The following is a 22,215-nucleotide window of genomic DNA, read 5'->3' on the forward strand; positions in this document are numbered from 1 at the left end:
AGTTGTGTGAATTTAAAACTATACACATACTGTCAAAGTACATTCAAATAAAAAGGTATATAATAAAATGGTTATTTATGAGAAGTAGGGAAATAGGCATAGAGGACATACCTGAAAAAAAGGAATCAAAAAATTAAACAGCAAACTAACTAGAAGGGCTTTGTTAGGACCAATAATGATAACACAGATTTAGCAGATGAGTACAATAAACTCAGCCCTCTTAAAGGTCCATGCTACATTAGAGATTTTGGAATTAACTGTAGAGGCATCAACTAGCAGAACTGCGTTACCCAGAGGAGGAGTGGATGAGGCACATGGTTGGACACAGCCAAGCCTAAAAATTGGCTGGACATTGGTGGGAGAAAAACAGAGGTGGTCAATAGTTGAGGATGCTTGGCAGGAGGTTCTGAGGTGACATACTAGTATCTAGTCTAGGGTAACTGATAGACCAGAAGAAGGATGTTTGCACAGAAAAGGAAGAGGTCCAAGTTCTGGAAGTTTTAATGGGCTAAATGAAAAGATAAGGTGAAAGGAAAGGTGAAAGGAAAGGAAAGGAAAGGAAAGGAAAGGAAAGGAAAGGAAAGGAAAGGAAAGGAAAGGAAAGGAAAGGTGAAAGGAAAGGAAAGGTGAAAGGAAAGAAAAAATGAAATCTGGATAAACAGGAAAATGTAGACAAAAATAGTATAATAAAGGTTTTACATTTCTGCGGCACATTTCAGATGATGAATTAGGCACGGACTATATCCATGCAGTTAGGCTGTTCATATGAAACGGAAATGAAGAATACAGAAGTTTGAAGACACCAAAGAACTTTCAGCTTGAGTTACTGGAAGGGATATTAACAGGTACAGTTAAGTTTTCTGTGGTGATGCCAGCAGTAAGAAAAAGAGAGGACTGTGACTCAGATACTGAAGCTCTTCATGAGTAAGGAGGTGTAACCAGAAGAGTAAGAAAGAATAGTAAGGACAAGTTGAGTATGATCTAGTCATGTTTCATGAATTTCACATAGGGCTAGTGTTTGTTGGAGAGAAATAGCAGTGAGGGCCTAAGAAAATATCCTCCATGCTGAGCCCTGGACACAGGGATTAATGAAAGAATGCACAGCCTTTGCTTTGGGGACTGTGACTAAATGGTACCCTCAGGAGAAAGGTTATTCTCACTTAAAGCAAGAAACTACGTACCCTGTAAAACAGCTAATATTTATATATTCTCATCCCTTAAACCCCACCTCCAACATACACACATACACACACACTCACTCACTTACACCCCTTCCCTTACGTACTTACAACAGAAAAGTTCTAAGACAAGCCATGTTCCTATGATCTGTATTAATTGGTTCAGGCTGCCATAACAAAATATCGTAGATGTTGTGACTTAATCAGCAGACATTTACTTTCTGTCTATAGGCTGAAGTCCCTAATCAAGGTGCCATTTGATTTGGTTTCTAAGAACTCTCTTCCTGGATTGTAAAGGCTGTGTGCTCACGTGGCCTTTCCTCAGTGAGCGTGTACTTGGAGAGGGAGGGAGCAAGCTCTCTAGTCTCCTAAGGACACTAATCCTATTCCACCCTTATGAGTTAGTTCATTTACTCTAAATTACTTCCTTAGATAAACTCCATCTCTAAATATAGCCACACTGGGGGTTAGCAGACTACAGCACATGAATTTGAGGGCAACACAAACATTCAGTTCAGAATAATCCAAAAAGTAGGTGGAAATGGCCCCTATTCAAAAAGAACCTACATAATATTTCATAGATCAAAGACTTGAAAAAAGTAAAGCTCAAAGACAGCTCTCCAAAGACAAGATGCCTTCCTGTGGTAGCCAGTGTTCTGATACAGTGGGATCATCAGCTCATGTACCTTCTGAAAGAACAGGGATTTTAGGGGCGCCTGGGTGGCGCAGTCAGTTAAGCGTCCGACTTCAGCCAGGTCACGATCTCGCGGTCCATGAGTTCGAGCCCCGCGTCAGGCTCTGGGCTGATGGCTCGGAGCCTGGAGCCTGGAGCCTGTTTCCGATTCTGTGTCTCCCTCTCTCTCTGCCCCTCCCCCGTTCATGCTCTGTCTCTCTCTGTCCCAAAAATAAATTAAAAAAAAAAACAAAAAAAAAAAAGTTGAAAAAAAAAGAACAGGGATTTTAAGCAGGGAATGCAACAAAGGAAGAAAAATGATATGCCAAAGTGACAAAGTTATATGAAAGAGTCCCAATTCTTATGTGACATCTTTTCAAAGGTATTTTGGTTATTGTAATGAGAAAATGAAGCCCATAAAACCCATCATCCTTGTTGGGAGTTCCTGCCACCTGACCAGGGTCTTTCCATTACCCAACACTTAACTCTAGTTTCTGGATGTCCCCAAAGAGATACTGAGTTGACAAGGAAAAAGAAAAGCAGAAACTAAATTCCATTCAACTATTACAGTGTCTATTAGCAAACCCCCTTAGCTTTCATTTTTTTATTGCAAAAGATAATTTAAGCTGATGTTGTCAACACAGTATCAGCTAACATAAGAGGAAAGGAAAAAACAAAAACAACAACAACAACAACAAAAAACTGCTCCTTAAACTGAGGAAGGAAACTCACTAGCAATGGGAAATGTGGTCAAGTGGTTACATTTTCTGTCTTGTTTATTTTTCTTTTTAGAATATTTCAAAGCTGGAACTCAAAATCTTTTTTAGCAGGATTGCTTTGGGTTCTTGTTAGGGATGTCACTAAGACAGCCTTTTACAAGGCACCTACACAGCCTTCTGCTTCCATGTGAAAAAAAAAAAAAAAAACTGCAAGAAGCACAATAAAATTTAAATTCTTTCCAAGTGTTACAAAACTGGGAAAAAAGAGAACAGTTTGAGTTAGACTCTTAAAATGTGGTGAGAAGACTAAAATGGCAATCCTTTATCAACCAATTACTAATACATGTCTTTGTAAGAGACGAAATAAATTTTCAACTATTCAGATTCACAATATAAATAGTTGAGAAAACCAACTAGAGAAATTGCAGTACAAAGTAGGACATTTGGTTCATGATCTTGCATTGCAATTAATTAATTAAAATAATACAGTAAAAAAAAATATGTCAAAAAGTAGCTTTACACAGATTCCTCTTTTGTGATATCCTGGCTAAGGAACAGAGGACATAATCCAATGCAGCTGCCAAATCTTTAGAAAAAAGTAAACTGTTCCTTGCATAATGAATTATTAATGATGGCCACTTTAAATAATAAAGTTCAAGTACAAGTTGGTGATGCTTACCTTGGGTTTTATTGACATTTACACAATATTGACAATAACAACTACAGATTTTGACTGAAACTCATGTAAAGAAAAAAATCTTGTTTCAGTGTTATAGACATATATATTTTTTATTTGTTTTTGAGAGAGAGAGCCCAAGTAGGAGAGGAGCAGAGAGAGAGAGAATCCCAAGCAGGCTTTACACTGTCAATGCAGAGCCCAATGTGGGGCTTGAACCCACGAACCATGAAATCATGACCTGAGACAAAACCAAGAGTCGGACGCTCAACTGACTGAACCACTCCATTTAAAAAAATATACTTTGGGTGGGGCTTGAAAAGCTGCTGGAATGCTAGACTCTATAAGAACATTGTATTCCGGTCTCCCCTAGGCAATCAGTGAGAGTTAACAAAATATCTACATACTTCGGTAAGTTTTGGCTCAAGTAAATAAATTAAAACCAAATCATGCAGAAGTACATGGTAAAAAAAATGGATCTCTAACTTCCAAAGTAGTTAAGGACAGCTTCCCCAATGAAGTAGCTTTTCGTGTATCCTATAAACTCAGGAAAAGTTATTCTAAATCGTCATTTCCAGGGTTTCTCTCCAAGATCAAATACTGTCTTTACTGATTTTTTGCTTGATTGGAAATACTTCCTATTACTTTGATTCATTCATTTAATGAACTAAGTGAGGTCCTATTATGTATCTAGCACCATGTTATAAAGAAAGCTCATGTTGTTAAGGAACATAAAATCTACTCAGGGAGGCAAACTCATAAACAGTAATATGATGAGGTAAGTTCACTGATAAGCGGTGTTCTTGGGCACTCAGTGAGGTGGAGGAAGAGGACCAGAGGACCAGAATGGACAATTCGCCAAACAGAGAGATGGCTTTCTGGAAGGAACACTTCCAAAGGAGTTTGAATTGTTTTTAAAAGTTTTGGCAAGGTAAACATTAACCTGGTCAAGAGGATGAGAAGCATGAAAAATACACAGATATGTGAACAAGACTGGCAATGTGTGCCAGAACCATAAGCAAATAGATAGGTGTTGCTCTACTCAAAGTATAATGCAGCGGGAGGTGGAGAGGGACGGGGAGGTGAGACGATCTGAAGCTGAAGGGAAGCGACAGTAAGCCAAGCAAGTCTTCAGCACTATGTGTGAGGGCCATTTTAAACACTGAAGATGCCAACAAAAAGCACAAAAAGTAAGATATGTGGCATTAAATATATGGTGAAAGGGACACTTGTTTATGTCAACGGTTTATGACAGTCAAATAAGAAGGCAGTGTCAGCTTGTTCCACCTCAGCTGGGAATGTATATATCAGGCACTCAAATTTTTCACCACTCTGCATATGTGCGTATCTGCAAATGACCACAAAAGAGCCCCAAGAAATGACTTGGGGCTACAAATAAATTTCATAAAATAAGCAAATATGTAAATATGGAATCCATGAATATTGAGGATAGACTGTGTGTCTGTATGTGTAACACCACACCCTGACAATAGAGAATATTCCTTCTTCCCAAGAATGCATGGAACATTCCCAAAAGTGGATCATATATTAAGTCAAAACATCAATAATTTCCATAAAGTAGAAATATTACAAACACCTGGAATAAATCAAGAGATTAAGAACAAAACCAGATATTAAAAATGTCCTTCCACCTAGAAATGAAATAACTTTTTATTAAACTCTTGGGTGCAAAGGAACAAATTACAAAATTCCTGAAAAATAGTAACTAAAACACTGCAAGTTAGAATATACAGTATTCGGTTGAAGATAGTATATAGAGAAAATTTTAGAACATTTCACACCCATACCAATTTAAAGGATCAATTATATTCCCAACCAAAAAAACTAAGATAAGAAGTTCTCCATTGAGGGGTGCCCAGGTGGCTCAGTCAGTTTAGCATCCAACTTTGGCTCAGGTCATGATCTCCCCGTTTGTCAGCTTGAGCCCCATGTTGGCCTCTCTACTGTCAGTGCAGAGCCTGCTTTGGATCCTCTGTCTCCATCTCTCTCTGCCCCTCCCTTGCATATGCTCTCTCTCTCAAGAATAATTTTTTTTTTTTTTTAAGTTGTACACTGAATGATGGAGGAATGACTCCTACTGGACCAGAATTCCCAAGAATAACCATAAACTTGGGATATACTATATAAAACTACCTAAAAGCGCTAGCAAATAGCCACTTGTAGCAAAAAAACCAAAAAAAACAAAAAACAAAAAACAAAAAAACCTAGAACAGAATTTACACTTAGAAAAAGGGAATGACACCAAAAAAATTTTTACTAACACTATGCCTGAGGACAAGCCATGAGTCAGAGGTTTGTGGTGTTGCTAAAACTGAGAAAACCTGCACTTTTACTTGAAGAATGAAAAGACAGAATTCAATGCAACCTCAGCAGCTGGAAAGTATGAAAAGGAATTCCAAGAAGACCCAGAAAGAGATGGCCTTAAAATCTGTGTATATCCACTTTGCCCAAATGTCTGACAGACCTCTGATCTATGCATGTGTGTGTATGTGGGGGGGGGGGGGGGGATACTCCAAGCAGCCAAGCTAAAGCGAAAAGAATTGAAAATTTTAGCTGCCGCTTACCAAAGAGGTACCAGAGTTTGAGGTTTGAGTACAGCCAAGTTATACTGCCTACTAAAACAAACAAAATCAATACTTTTCAGATGATCATAACAGAATCAAGAGTCACTATAACATATCAATCACAATGTCTGGTATACAAATCAAAACTACTAGACACACAAAGAAAATAGGAACCATACTCAAAAGAAACCTTATCAACAAATAATCAAATGGAGATTCCAGAACTGAAAATAATATCCAAAATGAAAAAAGAGTCACTGGAAATGAGATGGGGGAAAATGTCCATGAAATATGAAGACTGACCAGTACAAATATTCCAATCCAAAAAAAAAAAAAAAAAAAAAATAGATATTGGGAAAAAAATGAATAGAAAATCAGTGATGTGTCAAACAGTATCATACAGTCTTTGGAGACTCACAGCAAAAAGAGAATGAGGCAGAATATGTATTTAAAGAAATGGCAGACACTTACCTCAAATTTGGTAAAAGATAAATTTACAGATTCAAAAAAGTCAAAACTGAAGCAGGATAATACAAAGGATGCACATTTATATACATCATAATCAAATTGCTAAAAACCAACTAAAATGAAAAACTCTTGAAACCAGAAAAAAAAAAACACTACATACACACACACACACAAAAATGGAAGTGAGAAGGCAATGTTCTTAGGACATACAAGTATTGAGGGGTAAATGATATTTATGAGCACGAACTGCTCTCAAATAATTCACAAAAAAATAATATAAAAGAGAAAATGATAAAGAAAAGGAAGTGAAATATTGAGGGACTTTGAAAAAGATATATGGCAGTGTACTGAACTATTATTGTAACTTTTCCTAAGTCTTAAAGGATTTTAAAATAAAGTCATGGGGGAGGAGCCAAGATGGCAGAACAGCATGGAAGTTTTTTTGTGTCTTGCATCCATGAAATACAGCCAGATCAACACTAAAACATCCTGCACACCTGGAAAACTGATTTGAGGATTAACAACAATACACACAACCTGAACCACAGAATTCAGCAGGTACACAGTGTGGAGTGGTGAACTTGGGGAGAGAGAAGCCACAGAGGGCAGGGAGCTGTATTTGCTTGCAGAGAGAGGATGGAGACAGGGCTGGGCGGGGAGTGGGGGGAGATACAGGAAAAGCCCCCCATCCCCCACCAAAAGCAGCTGGAGAGAAAGTGAGCTAAAAAGAGGAGAAAGGAGAAAGGAGAGGGTGTGAATTCCATTAAGACTCTATAAACAAGGAGTGCAGAGTCTGAAACTCTGCAGCTCAATACCTGGCGGTGCTCTGGTGAGAAGGGCGAATCCCCAGGTACAGAGTGAAGTCAGGGGTCCTCGGGCCACTCAGGGACAGGTGGTTCCCCTGCTGGAAGGACATCTGGTAGTGGCTGTGTGGCTCCCCCACAGGCAAAGGTGCCAGCAGACCCCGGAGAACAACCACATTCGCTGGTGCTGGAACAAGATCATTAAGCGTGAAGCCTGGTGCCAGATGTGTTTGTGATTTTCCATAATCCCTGAAACGCTGCTGCTACGCGACCGCATGAACATTTTCTGGGGTGGGCTGGCACCCAGCCGCAGTCTCTGGGCATCGGCAGCAGCTGGGTCAAGCAAATGTTCCTGGGTGCGGCCAGCACAATGCTCGGTGAGAGACCCTCCCCCAGGTCTGAGCGGGTCAAAGCCACAGTCCCTCAAAAGTGAGGGGTTGGGAAATACAGCCGCATCTGAGTTAAAATTCAGGAGGGAGGTGCCGCCTGGCAACCTGACGGCTTGGTCACCAACAGTATACAAGCAGGCAATGGAAGGAGGCCAGAGACAAAGGCCGGGTGCACGATTGCTGACCCAGGAGAAGAGAGTTCCGACAGTACACACTAGAGCTCGGAGACGCCATCTTCACAGCCCCCGCGCATGTTCGTGAACACACCTACAAGCGCCACAACAATCCACCCTAGTAAGCTAGGCAGCGCCATCTAGTGGAGAACGGGGCCGTTACACTAAGCCCCGCCCAACTGGATGACCTTTGCTCTTCAGGAACACAAGTCTCTCCGCCTGCTTAGTTTATGGACTATAAATGCTTCATAGTTTGACTCCTAGGGAAAAACAATGTAATTTCAATCATATTTCAGTCTGTTCACTGGTCCATCTGTTCAATTTTATTTTTTCTTTTTCATTTTTCTTGAGTACAGAAAGAGGAAAAAATATTATTTTCAATTTTTATTAAAAATTTTAATTTTTTCTATATTTTTTACTTATTTGTAAATTTTTCAAATTTTATTTTACTTCCATTATTTCACTTTATTCTATTTCATTGTACCCATTTTTTCAAATTTTCAAACATCTTTCTTTTTTGTTCCTCTTTTTTTCTCTAATCTATCAAGCTCCTTTCAAAAACCATACCAAAACACACCTAGGATCTAGCATCATTTATTTGATTCTTTTGTGTGTGTGTGTGCTGTTTTTAATTTTTTAATTTTAATTTTTTTCCCTTAATTCCTTTTCTTCCTTCAAAATGACAAAATGAAGGAATTCACCCCAAAAGAAAGAGCAGGAAGAAACAACAGTCAGGGACTGAATACAGATACAAGCAAGATGTCTAAACCAGAATTCAGAATCATGATAGTAAGAATACTAGCAGGGGTCGAAAATAGATTAGAATCTCTCTTTGCAGAGATAAAAGAAGTAAAAGCTAGTCAGGATGAAATAAAAAATGCTATAACTGAGCTGCAATCGTGAATGGATGCCACAGCACCAAGGATGGATGAGGCACAGAATAAAGACAAACTTATGGAGAATGATGAAGCAGAAAAAGAAAGGGGGACAAAGGCAAAAGCATGATTTAGGAATTAGAGAAATCAGTGAGTGACTCATTAAAAAGGAACATCAGAATCACATGAGTCCCAGAAGATGAAAAGAGAGAAAAAGGGGTAGAAGGGTTATGTGAGCAAATCATAGCGGAAAACTCTCCTAACCTGGGGAAAGACACAGACATCAAAATCCAGGAAGCACAGAGAACTCCATTAGTTTCAACAAAAACCAACCATCAAGGAAGCATATCATAGTCAAACTCACAAAATACTTAGGCAAGGAGAGAATCATGAAAGCAGCAAGGGAAAAAAAGTCCCTAACCTACAAGGGAAGACAGAACAGGTTTTGCAGCAGACCTATCCACAGAAACTTGGCAGGCCAGAAAGGAGTGGCAGGATATATTCAATGTGCTGAATCAGAAAAACATGCACCCAAGAATTCTTTATCCAGCAAGGCTGTCATTCAAAAAAGAAGAAGAGATTAAAAATTTCCCAAACAAAAATTAAAGGAGTTTGTGACCACTAAACCATCCCTGAAAGAAATTTTAAGGGGAAATCTCTGAGGGGAGAAAAAACGGAAAAAAAAAAAAAAAAAAAAAAGAAGACCAATAGCAATAGACTAGAAAGACCAGAGAATGCTACCAGAAACTCCAACTCTACAAGAAACATAGTGGCAATAAATATGTATTTTTCAGTACTCACTCTAAACGTCAATGGACTAACTGCTCCAATCAAAAGACATAGGGTAACAGAATGTATAAGAAAACAAGATTCATCTATATTCTGTTTACAAGAGACCCACTTTAGACCTAAAGACACCTTCAGATTGAAAGTAAGTGGATAGAGAACCACCTCTCATGCTAATGGTCAACAAAAGAAAGCTGGAGTAGCCATACTTACATCAGACAATCTATAGACATTAAAATACTAACGGTATAAAGAAGGGCATTATATCATAATTAAGGGGTCTATATCCAGAACATTTCATCCTAAAGCAGTGGAATACACATTCTTCAATGCACATGGAACATTTTCCAAAATAGATCACATACTGGGACACAAATCAGCCCTCAGCAAGTACAAAAAGATCGAGATCATACCGTGCGTATTTTCAGACAATAATGTGAAATTAGAAATCAACTACAAGAAAAAATTTGGAAAGATAAGAAATACTTGGAGACTAAAGAACATCCTACTAAAGAATGAATGGGCTAACCAAGAAGTTTAAGAGTAAATTAAAAAGTACCTGGAAGCCAATGAAAATGGTAACACCACAGCCCAAACCCTCTGGGATGCAGCAAAGGCAGGCATAAGTGGGAAGTATATAGCAATCCAGGCCTTCCTAAAGAAGGAAGAAAGGTCTCAGATACATAACCTAACTTTACACCTTAAAGAGCTGGAAAAAGAACAGCAAATAAAAACCAAAACCAGCAGAAGACAGGAAATAATAAAGATTAGAACAGAAATCAATGCTATCGAAACAAACAAAAAAGGTAGAACAGATCAATGAACCAGAAGCTGGTTCTTTAAAAGAATTAAGGAAATCGATAAACCCCTAGCCAGTTTTTATCAAAAAAATAAAATCAAGAATGAAACAGGAGAGATCACAACCATCACAGCAGAAATAAAAACAACACGAGAGTATTACCAACAATTATATGCCAATAAAATGGGCAGTCTGGAAGAAATGCACAACTTCCTAGAAACATATAAACTATCAAAACTGAAACAGGAAGAGAAAATTTGAACAGAACCATAACCAGTAAAGACATTGAATTAGTAATCAAAAATCTCCCCAAAAAACAAGAGTCCAGGGCCAGATGGCTTTCCAGGGGAACTCTACCAAACATTTAAGGAAGAGTTAACACCTCTTCTCTTGAAGCTATTCCAAAAAAATACGAATGGAAGGGAAACTTCCAAACTCTATGAAGTCAGCATTACCTTGATTCCAAAACCAGACAAAGACCCCACTAAAAAGGAGAACCAATTTCCCTGATGAACATGGGTGCAAAATTCCTCAACAAGATATTAGACAACCGGATCCAACAATACATTAAAAAAATTATTCACCACGACCAAGCAGGATTTATACCTGGGATGCAGGGTTGGTTCAATATCTGCAAAATAATTGATGTGATTCATCACATCAATAAAAGAAAGGACAAGAACTACATGATCTTCCTAACAGACACAGAGAAAGCGTTTGACAAAATACAGCATTGATAAAAACCCTCAAGAAAGTGAGGATAGAAGGATCATACCTCAAGATCATAAAAGCCATATATGAAAGACCGAACGCTAATATCATCCTGAATGGGGATAAACTGAGAGCTTTCCCCCTAAGGTCAGGAACAAGACAGGGATGTCCACTCTCGCCACTGTTATTCAACACAGTATTGGAAATCTTAGCCTCTGCAATCAGACAACACAAAGACATAAGAGGCATCAAAATCAGCCAGGAGGTAAAATGTTCGTTCACTCTTTGCAGATGACATTATACTCTATATGGAAAACCCAAAAGATTCCATGAAAAAAACTGCTGCTAGAACTGATCCATGAATTCAGCAAAGTTGTAGGATATAAAATCAATGCACAGAAATCGGCTGCATTCCTATACACTAATAATGAAGCAACAGAAAGAGAAATCAAGGAATCGATACCATTTCAATTGCACCAAAACCCATAAAATACCTAGGAGAAACATAACCAGAGAGGTAAAAAATCTATACACTGAAAACTACAGAAAGCTGATGAAAGCCCTTGAAGACACAAAAAAAATTGAAAAACATTCCATGCTCCTGGATAGGAAGAACAAATATTGTTAAAATGTCGATACTACCCAAAGCAATCTACATATTCAATGCAATCACTACCAAATAACACCAGCATTCTTCACAGAACTAGAACAAACAATCCTAAAATTTGTATGGAACCAGAAAATACTCCGAAAAGCCAAAGTAATCTTGAAAAAGAAAACCAAAGCAGGAAGCATCACAATCCCAGACTTTAAGCTCTGCTATAAAGCTATAGTCATCAAGACAGTATGGTACTGGCACAAAAACAGGCACTCAGATCAATGGAACAGAATAAAGAACCCAGAAATGGACCCACAAATGTATGGCCAACTAATCTTTGACAAAGCAGGAAAGAATATCCAATGGAAAAAAGACAGTCTCTTCAGCAAGTGGTGCTGGGAAAACTGGACAGCGACATGCAGAAGAATGAACCTGGACCACTTTCTTACACCATACACAAAAATAAACTCAAAATGGATGAAAGACCTCAATATAAGACAGGAAGCCATCAAAATCCTCAAGGAGAAAGCAGGCAAAAACCTCTTTAACCTTGGCCACAGCAACTTCTTACTCAACATGTCTCTGGAGGCAAGGGAAATAAAAGCAAAAATGAACTATTGGGACCTCATCAAAATAAAAACCTTCTGCACAGTGAAGGAAACAATCAGCAAAACTAAAGGCAACCGACGGAATGGGAGAAGGTACTTGCAAATGGAAAATCAGATTAAGTGTTAGTATCCAAAATCTATAAAGAACTTATCAAACTCAACACCCAAAAAACCAAATAATCCAGTGAAGAAATGACAGAAAACATGAATAGACACTCCTCCAAAAAAGACATCCAGATGGCTAACAGACACATGAAAAAATGCTTAACATCATTCATCATCAGGGAAATAAAAATTAATACCACCTCACACCTGTCAGAATGGCTAACATTAACAACTCAGGCAACAACAGATATTGGTGAGGATGCAGAGAAAGAGGATCTCTTTTGCACTGCTGTTGGGAATGCAAACTAGTGCAGCCACTCTGTTAAACAGTATAGAGGTTCCTCAAAAAATTAAAAATGGTATTTATCCAAGGGATACAGGTATGCTATTTCGAAGGGACACATGCATCCCAGTTTACAGCAGCCCTACGTACAATAGCCAAAGTATGGTAAGAGCCCAAATGTCCATTGATGGATAAATGGATAAAGAAGATGTGGTGTGTATATATATATATATATATATATATATATATATATATATATATACACACACACACACACACACACACACACACACACAAATGGAGTATAACCCAGCAATCAAAAAGAATGAAATCTTGCCATTTGCAACTACGTGGATGGAACTAGAGGGCATTATGCTAAGTAAAATTAGTCAGAGAAAGACAAATATCATATGACCTCACTCATATGAGGACCTAAGATAAAAAACAGATGAACATAAGGGAAGGGAAGCAAAAATAATATAAAAACAGGGAGGGGACAAAACATAAGAGACTCTTAAATATAGAGAACAAACAGAGGATTACTGGAGGGGTTGTGGGAGCGGGGGATGGGCTAAACAGGTAAGGGGCATTAAGGAATCTACTCCTGAAATCATTTTTGCACTATATGCTAATTTGGATGTAAATTAATAAAAATAAATTAAATTTAAAGTCATAAGAACATATGGATAAGGAAATACAGATGTGTTATTTTAGAAATATATACATATATGACCTATATATATATATATACATATCCATATAAAATTTCCTGATTCTGTCAACTGAAAGAATATAGAAGCAGTAACACTCTCCAGTAACAATGAGCACACCTGGCACCCAGAGCTTAGTTTCTAAATCTCATTCTCTATAAAAAAAAAAAAAAAAAAAAGTCAGGGCTCCTTGAGGGAATTACTGAATTGAGGGCTGGGGCAGGGAAAGTCCAAGCCTCACCTGGAAACCCTTATGTTGCCAGAACAGAAGTGCTCAAGGAGTAATAGGAGCATACTGAAAGGATGTAGCAACCAACTTAACGGAGCTCTCAATCACCAAATGAACAAACTGAACAACAAAATGATTGTAATGGATTACAGCTTATAGAATAAAAAGATCCTTCTGTTGAGATATAAATAAATAAGTAAACTTAAGGAAACTATAGCTCTCCCTTAGAGTAAAATTCCAATTTTAGAATTAAAATTGAAAGAGAGAAAGGAAAGAGAAAGAGAAAATCAACATTAGGCAAACATCACAATAACTGCTGCAGGCGAAAACTGCTAATGGATGCTAAAATAGCACAAAAATCACATAGTTTCAAAGTATCTCCTCCCACTACTTAGTAATTATAAGTAGAAAATGGGGAGAAACTTGGCAGCCACAACTTTAATGAAATGACCAAGGTTAAACTCACTAGTAATACATATATCAACATTTTATACCTCGTGTAATACAATGAAAAGGGCACATTAATTCTATGGTATTCCTAACAAAAATACCTATATTATCACAGTAAGGAAAAGGGAGAAACAAATATAAAATAGGAGAGGCAAGGGAAAACTGTGAAGGTAAATTAAAAATTGGAAGTGTCAGGGGCACCTGGATGGCTCAGTTGGTTAAGAGTCCAACTTCGGCTCAGGACATGATCTCGTGGTTTCTGAGTTTGAGCCCCACATTGGGCTCTGGGCTGACAGTGAGGAGTCTGTTTGGGATTCTCTCTGCCCCTCCCCAACTTGCACTCTCTCTCTCTCTCAAAATAAATAAAACCTTTGACAAAAATTGGAAGTGTCAGTATGCACTCACAATTTCTAAAATATATATTTACGTGTGTGTGTGTGTTTCCTTGCTCTGCCAGCTAAAAAAGGCCAAGAATGTCATAACCTAGAATTAATGAGCATACCTAGTTCTCAGATTTAAGTTTCTAAGTACCATTCTCCCTAAAAAACAACAAAAATGGCTGATTCCAAGACTCTCAAAGGTTCCAAAATTAGTCTAGAACATCTTATTTTACTATAAAGGAAGTGCTCAAAAAAATGTTTTGGTACACCAAAATAAGCCAGAACTAATTGGGCTCCCCTAAGCAAAATCTCATTTTAACATCAATGTAAGAAAGTACAGTAACAGATTATAATCCACTAAGAAAAAAAAAAAAAACACAAAACCTAAGGGGGTGCCTGGGTGACTCAGTCGGTTCATGATCTCACAGTTCGTGAGTTCAAGGCCCACATTGGGCTCTGTGCTGACAGCTCAGAATCTGGAGCCTGCTTTGGATTCTGTGTCTCCCTTTCTATTTGCCCCTCTCCTGTTCATGCTCTCTCTCAAAAAATGAATAAACGTTAAAATTTTTTTTTTTTAAATAGCAACCTAAGAGTCTGTACTTAAAATACAGTCACATGAATGCTAGATGATACATACACACACACACACACACACACACACACACACACACACACACACGGATGATTCCTTGCAATAAAATGCTGATACATGTGTACCACATAGCAGAACTGAAAATGACTATTTTGCAGCCATGATAATAAAGATTGGTTTAGACAATTATCAAGTGTTATGGAAATGAGATTTTGACAAGCAAAATACTTACATAATCTTTTTAGTGTTTCTCTCCATAGATTACTTTATTTCCCCACAAGGGGAATAATAAATACTACACAGTGAAGATACAGAACATTCAAAATCAACATCAACATCAACATCAACAATGAGTTCCTCAGATGATCAAAATCAACATCAACAATGAGTTGATGTGATACTCTAATAAGGATACATCACTTTTGTAGTATTTTGGCTGGTGATAACCTCATTCTAATCATTAGAAAAACCCAAAAGATAACCCATTAGATAAACCCAAATTGGAAAACATTTTATAAGACACACACTGACACACAGCTATTTTTGCTATAGAGAACTGATCTTCATGATTATCTGATGGTAGAGATATCTTTGTATCTCCACTATCACATTACCTGATAATTAAAGCTTAATAAACAATGGTTGAATAGATGGATATTCACTGCCTCTACTGTAAGATGCTAAGTTCCAGACAGTTTATCTGTTTCCAGCCCTCATCAGAGTGAAGATACAAATCACAGTGGTTAGAATAAATTTTAAACTAAGTAAATAGAATTTGTTCATTGAGTTACATAATATCCCACACTCTCATCTCAACCAAATTTCCGAAAGCAAACTTTTTTCAAAACTTTTTAGGGGCGCCTGGGTGGCTCCAGGCTCAGTTAAGCATACATCTTCAGCTCAGGTCATGATCTTGTGGTCCATGGGTTCGAGCCCCAGGTCAGGCTCTGTACTGACAGCTCAGAGCCTAGAGCCTGCTTTGGATTCTGTGTCTCCCTCTCTCTGTGCCCCTCCCCTGCTCGTGTTCTGACTCTCTCAAAAATAAACAAACATTAAAAAAACATTAAAAAAAAAACTTTTTAATACTGGGACGCCTAGGTGGCTCAGTCAGTTAAGCATCTGACTTCAGCTCAGGTCATGATCTGGTGGTTTGAGAGTTCGAGCCCTAGGTCAGTCCCTGTGGTGATAGCTCAGAGCATAGAGCCTGCTTCAGATTCTGTGTCTTCCTCTCTCTCTCTCTGCCCCTACCCAGCAGTCTCCCTCTCTCAAAAATAAACATTAAAAAAAATTTTTTTAAAGAACCTTTTTAATACTATAAACCAGAGAATTAGAAATTTAAAGAATCACTTCAAATATATAGTTATACAATAACTTTGAAAAGTCTTGTTTTCTAACCCCCCAAAAAAGAAAATCCACCAAAATAAGTTGAAAGAACAACAAGATTTATGGTACACTGCAGTTAGAACCCAACTTTATTGTTACAACCAATTTTTATTTACAGAATATAAATCTCTTCAAAAAGATACATTCCTTCATTTAATCAATGGTAAAAGGCCTTATTAAGCAGAAATAAAGCCTAAACATCACTTATATTCAAACAGAAATACAAACACCTTCATTAAAAGTTTATGAACATACAGCAAAAATGTATTTTTTACGTAAGCAGTTACATGAATGAGGCTCTTTTTTTATTGTCTTCACTGGCAACCCCATTTTTATCCACAGAATAAATTTTACGCTTAAATTAACAGTAGTAAAAATGTAAAAATTAAATTTTAAACATGAAAATATGCAACCAAAAACAGGAAGTATCTCCATTATCAAACAGATTGACAAGTTCTCAGACACTCAGATACTTTCTGAGGCATATCAAAACACCTACATCAAAATTTGCATTCATCTGAGAGGTATCAATACATTTTCAGTGCTGAGACTATTTGTAGCACTTACAGTATATACAAAGCAGCATTATACTACTATGGTTCACATTTGATAAACACAAATTTAAGGTTTATGCCACAATTGCCCAATTCAACATACAGCTAACGCAGTGACAATTACTCATTTTGTTTTTTCTTCTGAAACTCAATAAGGAAATTATCACTTAAGAACATGGAATAATGCCATGTCTTATTTCTTATGATAGCAGTATATTTTAAAATTCAAACACTTCATATCATGGAAACTTCACCCAGCTGTAAAAAGGTTCCTAAATACAGTACAGTTTAACTTTCCTCTTAGCAGATTCTACCAACTGAGTTACTTTAGTACACATAACTAACAGGAAACTTCTTCAGATTATTGGACAATAAGATCTCAGTGTGTCACTACCTAAAAAGTAGCAGCACACCACAACCATGGCAAGTAAATATTCTTGCCTCCTCCACTGTGTTTCTGGGGTTTTCTCCAGGTCATGAACGCTGGTTTACATGGAGATCGATGGGTCTCAACCTATCTCTGAACATTCCTTTATTAAGAGTTTTGAAATTTAATGAAAACAATTCCAATCAGCGTTTTTTTACCTTTCACTAACTAGTTCAAATACAATATGTAATGTTTTCAATTTTTATAAACATCTTGTGTTTTGTTACAATAATTAATGGTATTTATACCATTAATGGGTAAGATGTAAACAAAAATACGCCTATATTTAGGGATTAGGAGTACTTTACAGAGCAATTTTTCATAACCAGAAAAGCTGAACGATTCATAATGAACAAAGATTTTATTTTAACCTGCTATCTGATATTATCTATAGCACAGTAAGTGCATTAAGTACAGGAGAAAAAAAAAAAAGCAGATCTTAGGACAGAAACCTAAGAAGTTGAATTTGGGATGACTGAAACACAAAAGGGAATTTTTCTATAAACACTCATTTTTATCCATTCAAATAATTGAATCTTCTGTCTATTTCAAATTATCCAAAAATGAAAGTTGTTAATGTAAAAATTGGAAATATCTAATTCATTATGTAAGATACCTTATTAATTTCAGTTTTCAAGTATTCAAGTAATGCAAACCCAAGCATTTTGTTTTACAAGAACACATTTACAGACTAAGCTTCAAAGATAGGGGAAAAATCATTTAAAATAACTGATATGCTTTTCTGTCCAAAGACCTCTAACCCAAGACATAACACTATAATCACACACGTGATATATATAACTGGGAAAAAAAGGTGGTTCAATAACTAATGTCTTAAAAAAAAAAAAAAAAGGAAAAGAAGAAGCAAAACAGATTACCTTAATATGTTAGTTTCCAATCAAAGGACATTCTAAAATCAAATGAACTAAGGAAGCAAAATCAGAGCATATCAATTCTGAAATAAGGAAAAGGCTGTTTTTTACCACATACTTAGAATTCATTTCCTTTGTGCATATTACTCACATTTGCTTTTTGAGGAAATTAGTGCAAATTGCTTCCAATAACAGAACTCTCGTCCTAGCATAAAGCACTGGTAACTCTGTCTATATCAACTGAATGACTGATTAATATTAGAAGTTTAAGTCTGTTATCACTTTGGAATGCATATAAAATGCTTATTAAAAGCAATTTGAAGCAGAATATCAAACTGATAGTATTTTCATATGTACTATGAAGGAATTTAAAAATGGTACAGAAAGCTTTGTGTAATATAAAAAAGAAAAACCTATATATTTAAAGTGGAACTTTTTAACTTTTCACTGAGAGTGCTTGGGGGAACTTTTTTCCTTTAACTTCCTTTATGAAGTTGAAGTAAATATTTTCAGTCCAGCAAAAATGAAAATAGCACTATGTCATTAAAAGATTACTCATTACTTAGGTTTTTTCTGTCTTTTACAATCCCGTAATGAACAACTTTATATTTATAGAAGCCAACTGAGATATGTTTAAGTTGAGCTAAGAGCTATTATTTATCAAGATCTCATACATACAGGATTTAGATTCACAGATACGTAAAATGTCAAGGTTTGTTTGGGGGTTTTTTGGTAGAAAAAAGCTAACAACCTTGAAAACAGGAAAGGGTAATACTTCAGTCTGCAATCATCACATTATATTTTTAATTTGCTTTAGCTTAGAATCATGACTCAAAGAAAGGAGGTCTAGAGTGTATTAATTTACTGCTTATAGCAATCTAACCTCACAAAAACTAATGGCCAGCTAAAGAATGAAGAAAAGTCGTATTAGGCACTGAGAGGCTAAATAAATAAGTAATGACATTGACAAAACCTGATAAACCCTATTTCCAGTTCCTCTTGCTATCCCACTATGCAGCCAGAACTTTTGGCTATTTTGAGTCTAAAACCGAAGAGCTGAATCATTTCCTTACCCCCCCCTAAAAAAAAATAAAACTACAAAAGGGAAGAGAATGCAAAACAATACACAATCTCATATGCAAGATACAATTCACACTAATTTACAAATGTTTATTTACACTGTTTTATATACATTCCAGGCAGACCTAGTTGAGTTTTTGTGCTCATGTTGATCTCAAACGACCATGTGAACAGTATGATTTACTACCACATCTCTTTGATTTCTAGAAAATCAAGTGGTAGCATGGGGTCAGGAGGGAAAAAAAATCAAATATTACTGGTCAGGTAAGATCATACAAGTATGTAAGGAACAAAAGGAAAAAAATGTGGAATTTTGCTTGTTAAAGCATCCAGGCCACTATGGTCTATTGGCTAACAATGAGTACACATGAATGCCACTTCTCTAACAACCATTTTCGTATTTACAAAATGAACTTACTACCAGCTGAGTTATTAGGTAAGGCATTCAAGTTCCTTAGCTTAACATAAAAAGGCAACAGACATCTCAGCAAGCCACAGGACAAATTTTAGAGGAAGTTTTTCCTTTAGGTTCCCTTAAATGGTCAATAAAAAGGGAAGCAATTTTGAACCCTATTATTAGGCTGCAGCATGATACCAAAAACCTGGGAAGGTTTTGGAGCATCACAAAGGAAGTGGGAGCATCACAACTCCCAAAAATTAGCCATAGAGTGGGGAAAATATCTTAAATATCTTATTTTGTTTCCAACTCCCACTGCACACTCCTAGGGCTAAAGTGAGAGCCTTTATTCCCCTTTACATTCACTTCTAATATGAATCTCTCGAAGAGTACCACAGCTAGCAGCTATGCACAGTCTACCAGAAAAGGCTCAGTGAATCCCTATTCAAAATAGTTTGAAGAATATGGAATAAAGTAGAAAACTGATCTTGTCTCCTCTCATACACACAGTTCTCTAAGTTATACACTGTTGCACTTTAAGAAGTCAGAAAGCAAAAAATCAAGGGTATTACATATTATTCATTGTCCTAAGAAAATGTTCCAACCACAAATAAAAATTCCACCAAAAACAATTTTTCAAGTTCACTCTAACATTATGTAAAAAGCTACTGTTTAATTGGTTCCATTCATTTAGTCAATTAGGTAAAATTCTATTGATCCTTTACTAATACGGTTTAAAAAAACAGAAGTGAACATTTATAACACTGGGGAGGTAGAAAACAAATCTTAATCTAACACTGTTACAGACACAAGCAGATTTTAAGATTCTATTTATGTAACTAGAATTTACCATTTAAAATGGCCTTAAGTGTTTCTACTTACTTTATTAGCTTTAAACATCTTGAGATAATCCAAGTATTTTAAAGCACTTATCTGAGAATATAAGTCATTTGGAATAATACATCAAACTCCCCAGAAGATTTCTTAGAGGATATATTTGTAGTTGCATATTCTGAATATGCAGATTCATTAAGCCAACTTTGTACATGGGCACTTATGTGACCAAAGTGCAAAGCTTGTCAGACTAATTTTCTAAGTTAACCATGACTGCTCATCCCCACACAGGGGCAGTCTTCAAAACTTGAAGCCTACTTATCGCAAAGATCTAACTTCCTTCCATATAATAATTACCACCCTCTCATTCCCAAACAAAATTAAAAAAATACACAAACAAAATCAAGAGAAACTAAAACAAGATGCCCTCCTACCACAAGTATATCTGCTTAATTCACATTTTGTTATATCAGATTCTAAGTGTAGTAGATCAAAGTCCTAAATGTTCCTTATTTCTTTCTTTTAACTGCTTCAATTTAGTTCTCTGAACCTGCATATATCATGTAATCATGTCATTCTAAAGACATGGAGCAACACTAAAACATGAAATGAAATTGTAAGGAATGAATATGCAAAGGTAAAAAAGAATATCTAAATGATATTTTCTTGTTCCCAAGTATGATAACTCTATCTTTGTTTCAAAAATTAGCATTTGTTCTACTAGCTAAACAGACAAAAAACACAGAATATTTCATTAAGTAAAACAAAATTTTTGGTAAAAAACAATATGATACAACCAAGTTTTAAAAATAAACTAGCAACTTAAATGACCATATTTAGTATGTGAAAACATTACTTAATGCAGATTTTGGTAATACAAAATCATATCTATTCCAGGATTATATGGTTAATATTTATACTGCCAGACTATGTAAGGAAAGGAGAATTTAAAGATAGATTCCACCCCCCCCCCCAAAAACACTATCCAATATTCAATTCAAAAAGATGTACCACTAAGCATAGACAGTAAATGCAGTTTACCCTCATACACAGAAGTTTTTCTATGAACACCCTAAGTTATCTATACCAGTATCTGGCATTTCAAGACTGAATGATTCATATTTCTTACAATGTATCGAGATAAAAAAGTTACACTGAACACTTAGAATGTTTACTAAAATTAATATTAAAGTAAAACTTAAAAAAAAAAAGTTTCTCTGGAACATTTTCATTGCTTACACTCAACCAACAGATGAAAGCAGTCACAGAATTATGTTAAGTTTATAATAAATAATTCACATAAACAGAGATTAAATTATCAAAGAAAGGATTAAACTGACATCTTTATACCTTTTTGCAGATTTAACAAACTTCTAATCCACCACACACTGATAGCAGTAGGTGTACTTCTTGACATCGTTCAGTCTATTTAAAAAATAGATTGGTTTAGAGGCATAATTTGTAAAGCAAGATAACCAAATTAAACAACAGAATTTTAACAAATATTGGCTTTTCAAAATTTCTTAAGAAAAGATTTCACAAGCATTGTTCAGCTACTTGAGAATAATCAAATCTCTTCTTTACTCAGGCACTTTTAATGCGGTAACTTCAGGCTTCATTTTAAAGTATTGGTTAAAACGAACAATTGCATACCTAGTGAGAAATGAATAACAACAATTAATCAAAGGTGAAAATCTTAATCCTTCCTTCATTTTCCATTCACCTTTCTAAGATGATTTTTTTTTTTTAAGTTTTAAGATTTTCAAAGGACATATTTTTGGTTTACTGCACCACCTACTGGACACTTATCTAATAGAGTATTTAACAAATTGGTATACCAGATTTCCTTGCAAACCAATTATTAAATGTATGAAACCT

At 36.2% G+C, this 22,215-nt stretch overlaps 1 protein-coding gene across 1 annotated transcript in view; it reads right to left on the bottom strand.

Moving 5' to 3' along the window:
- Positions 1–16,244: 16,244 nt before the first annotated feature.
- Positions 16,245–22,215, bottom strand: part of ETNK1 (ethanolamine kinase 1) — a 66,995-nt gene continuing 61,024 nt past the window's right edge. Inside the window, exon 8 of the mRNA XM_058743405.1 lies at positions 16,245–21,990. Within this exon, the coding sequence (XP_058599388.1) occupies positions 21,918–21,990 (73 nt within the window). The 3' untranslated portion in view covers positions 16,245–21,917. The remainder of the gene's footprint in view (positions 21,991–22,215) is intronic.

This window comes from Neofelis nebulosa, chromosome 8 (genome assembly GCF_028018385.1).
Source record: "Neofelis nebulosa isolate mNeoNeb1 chromosome 8, mNeoNeb1.pri, whole genome shotgun sequence".
NCBI classification, from domain to species: domain Eukaryota; kingdom Metazoa; phylum Chordata; class Mammalia; order Carnivora; family Felidae; genus Neofelis; species Neofelis nebulosa.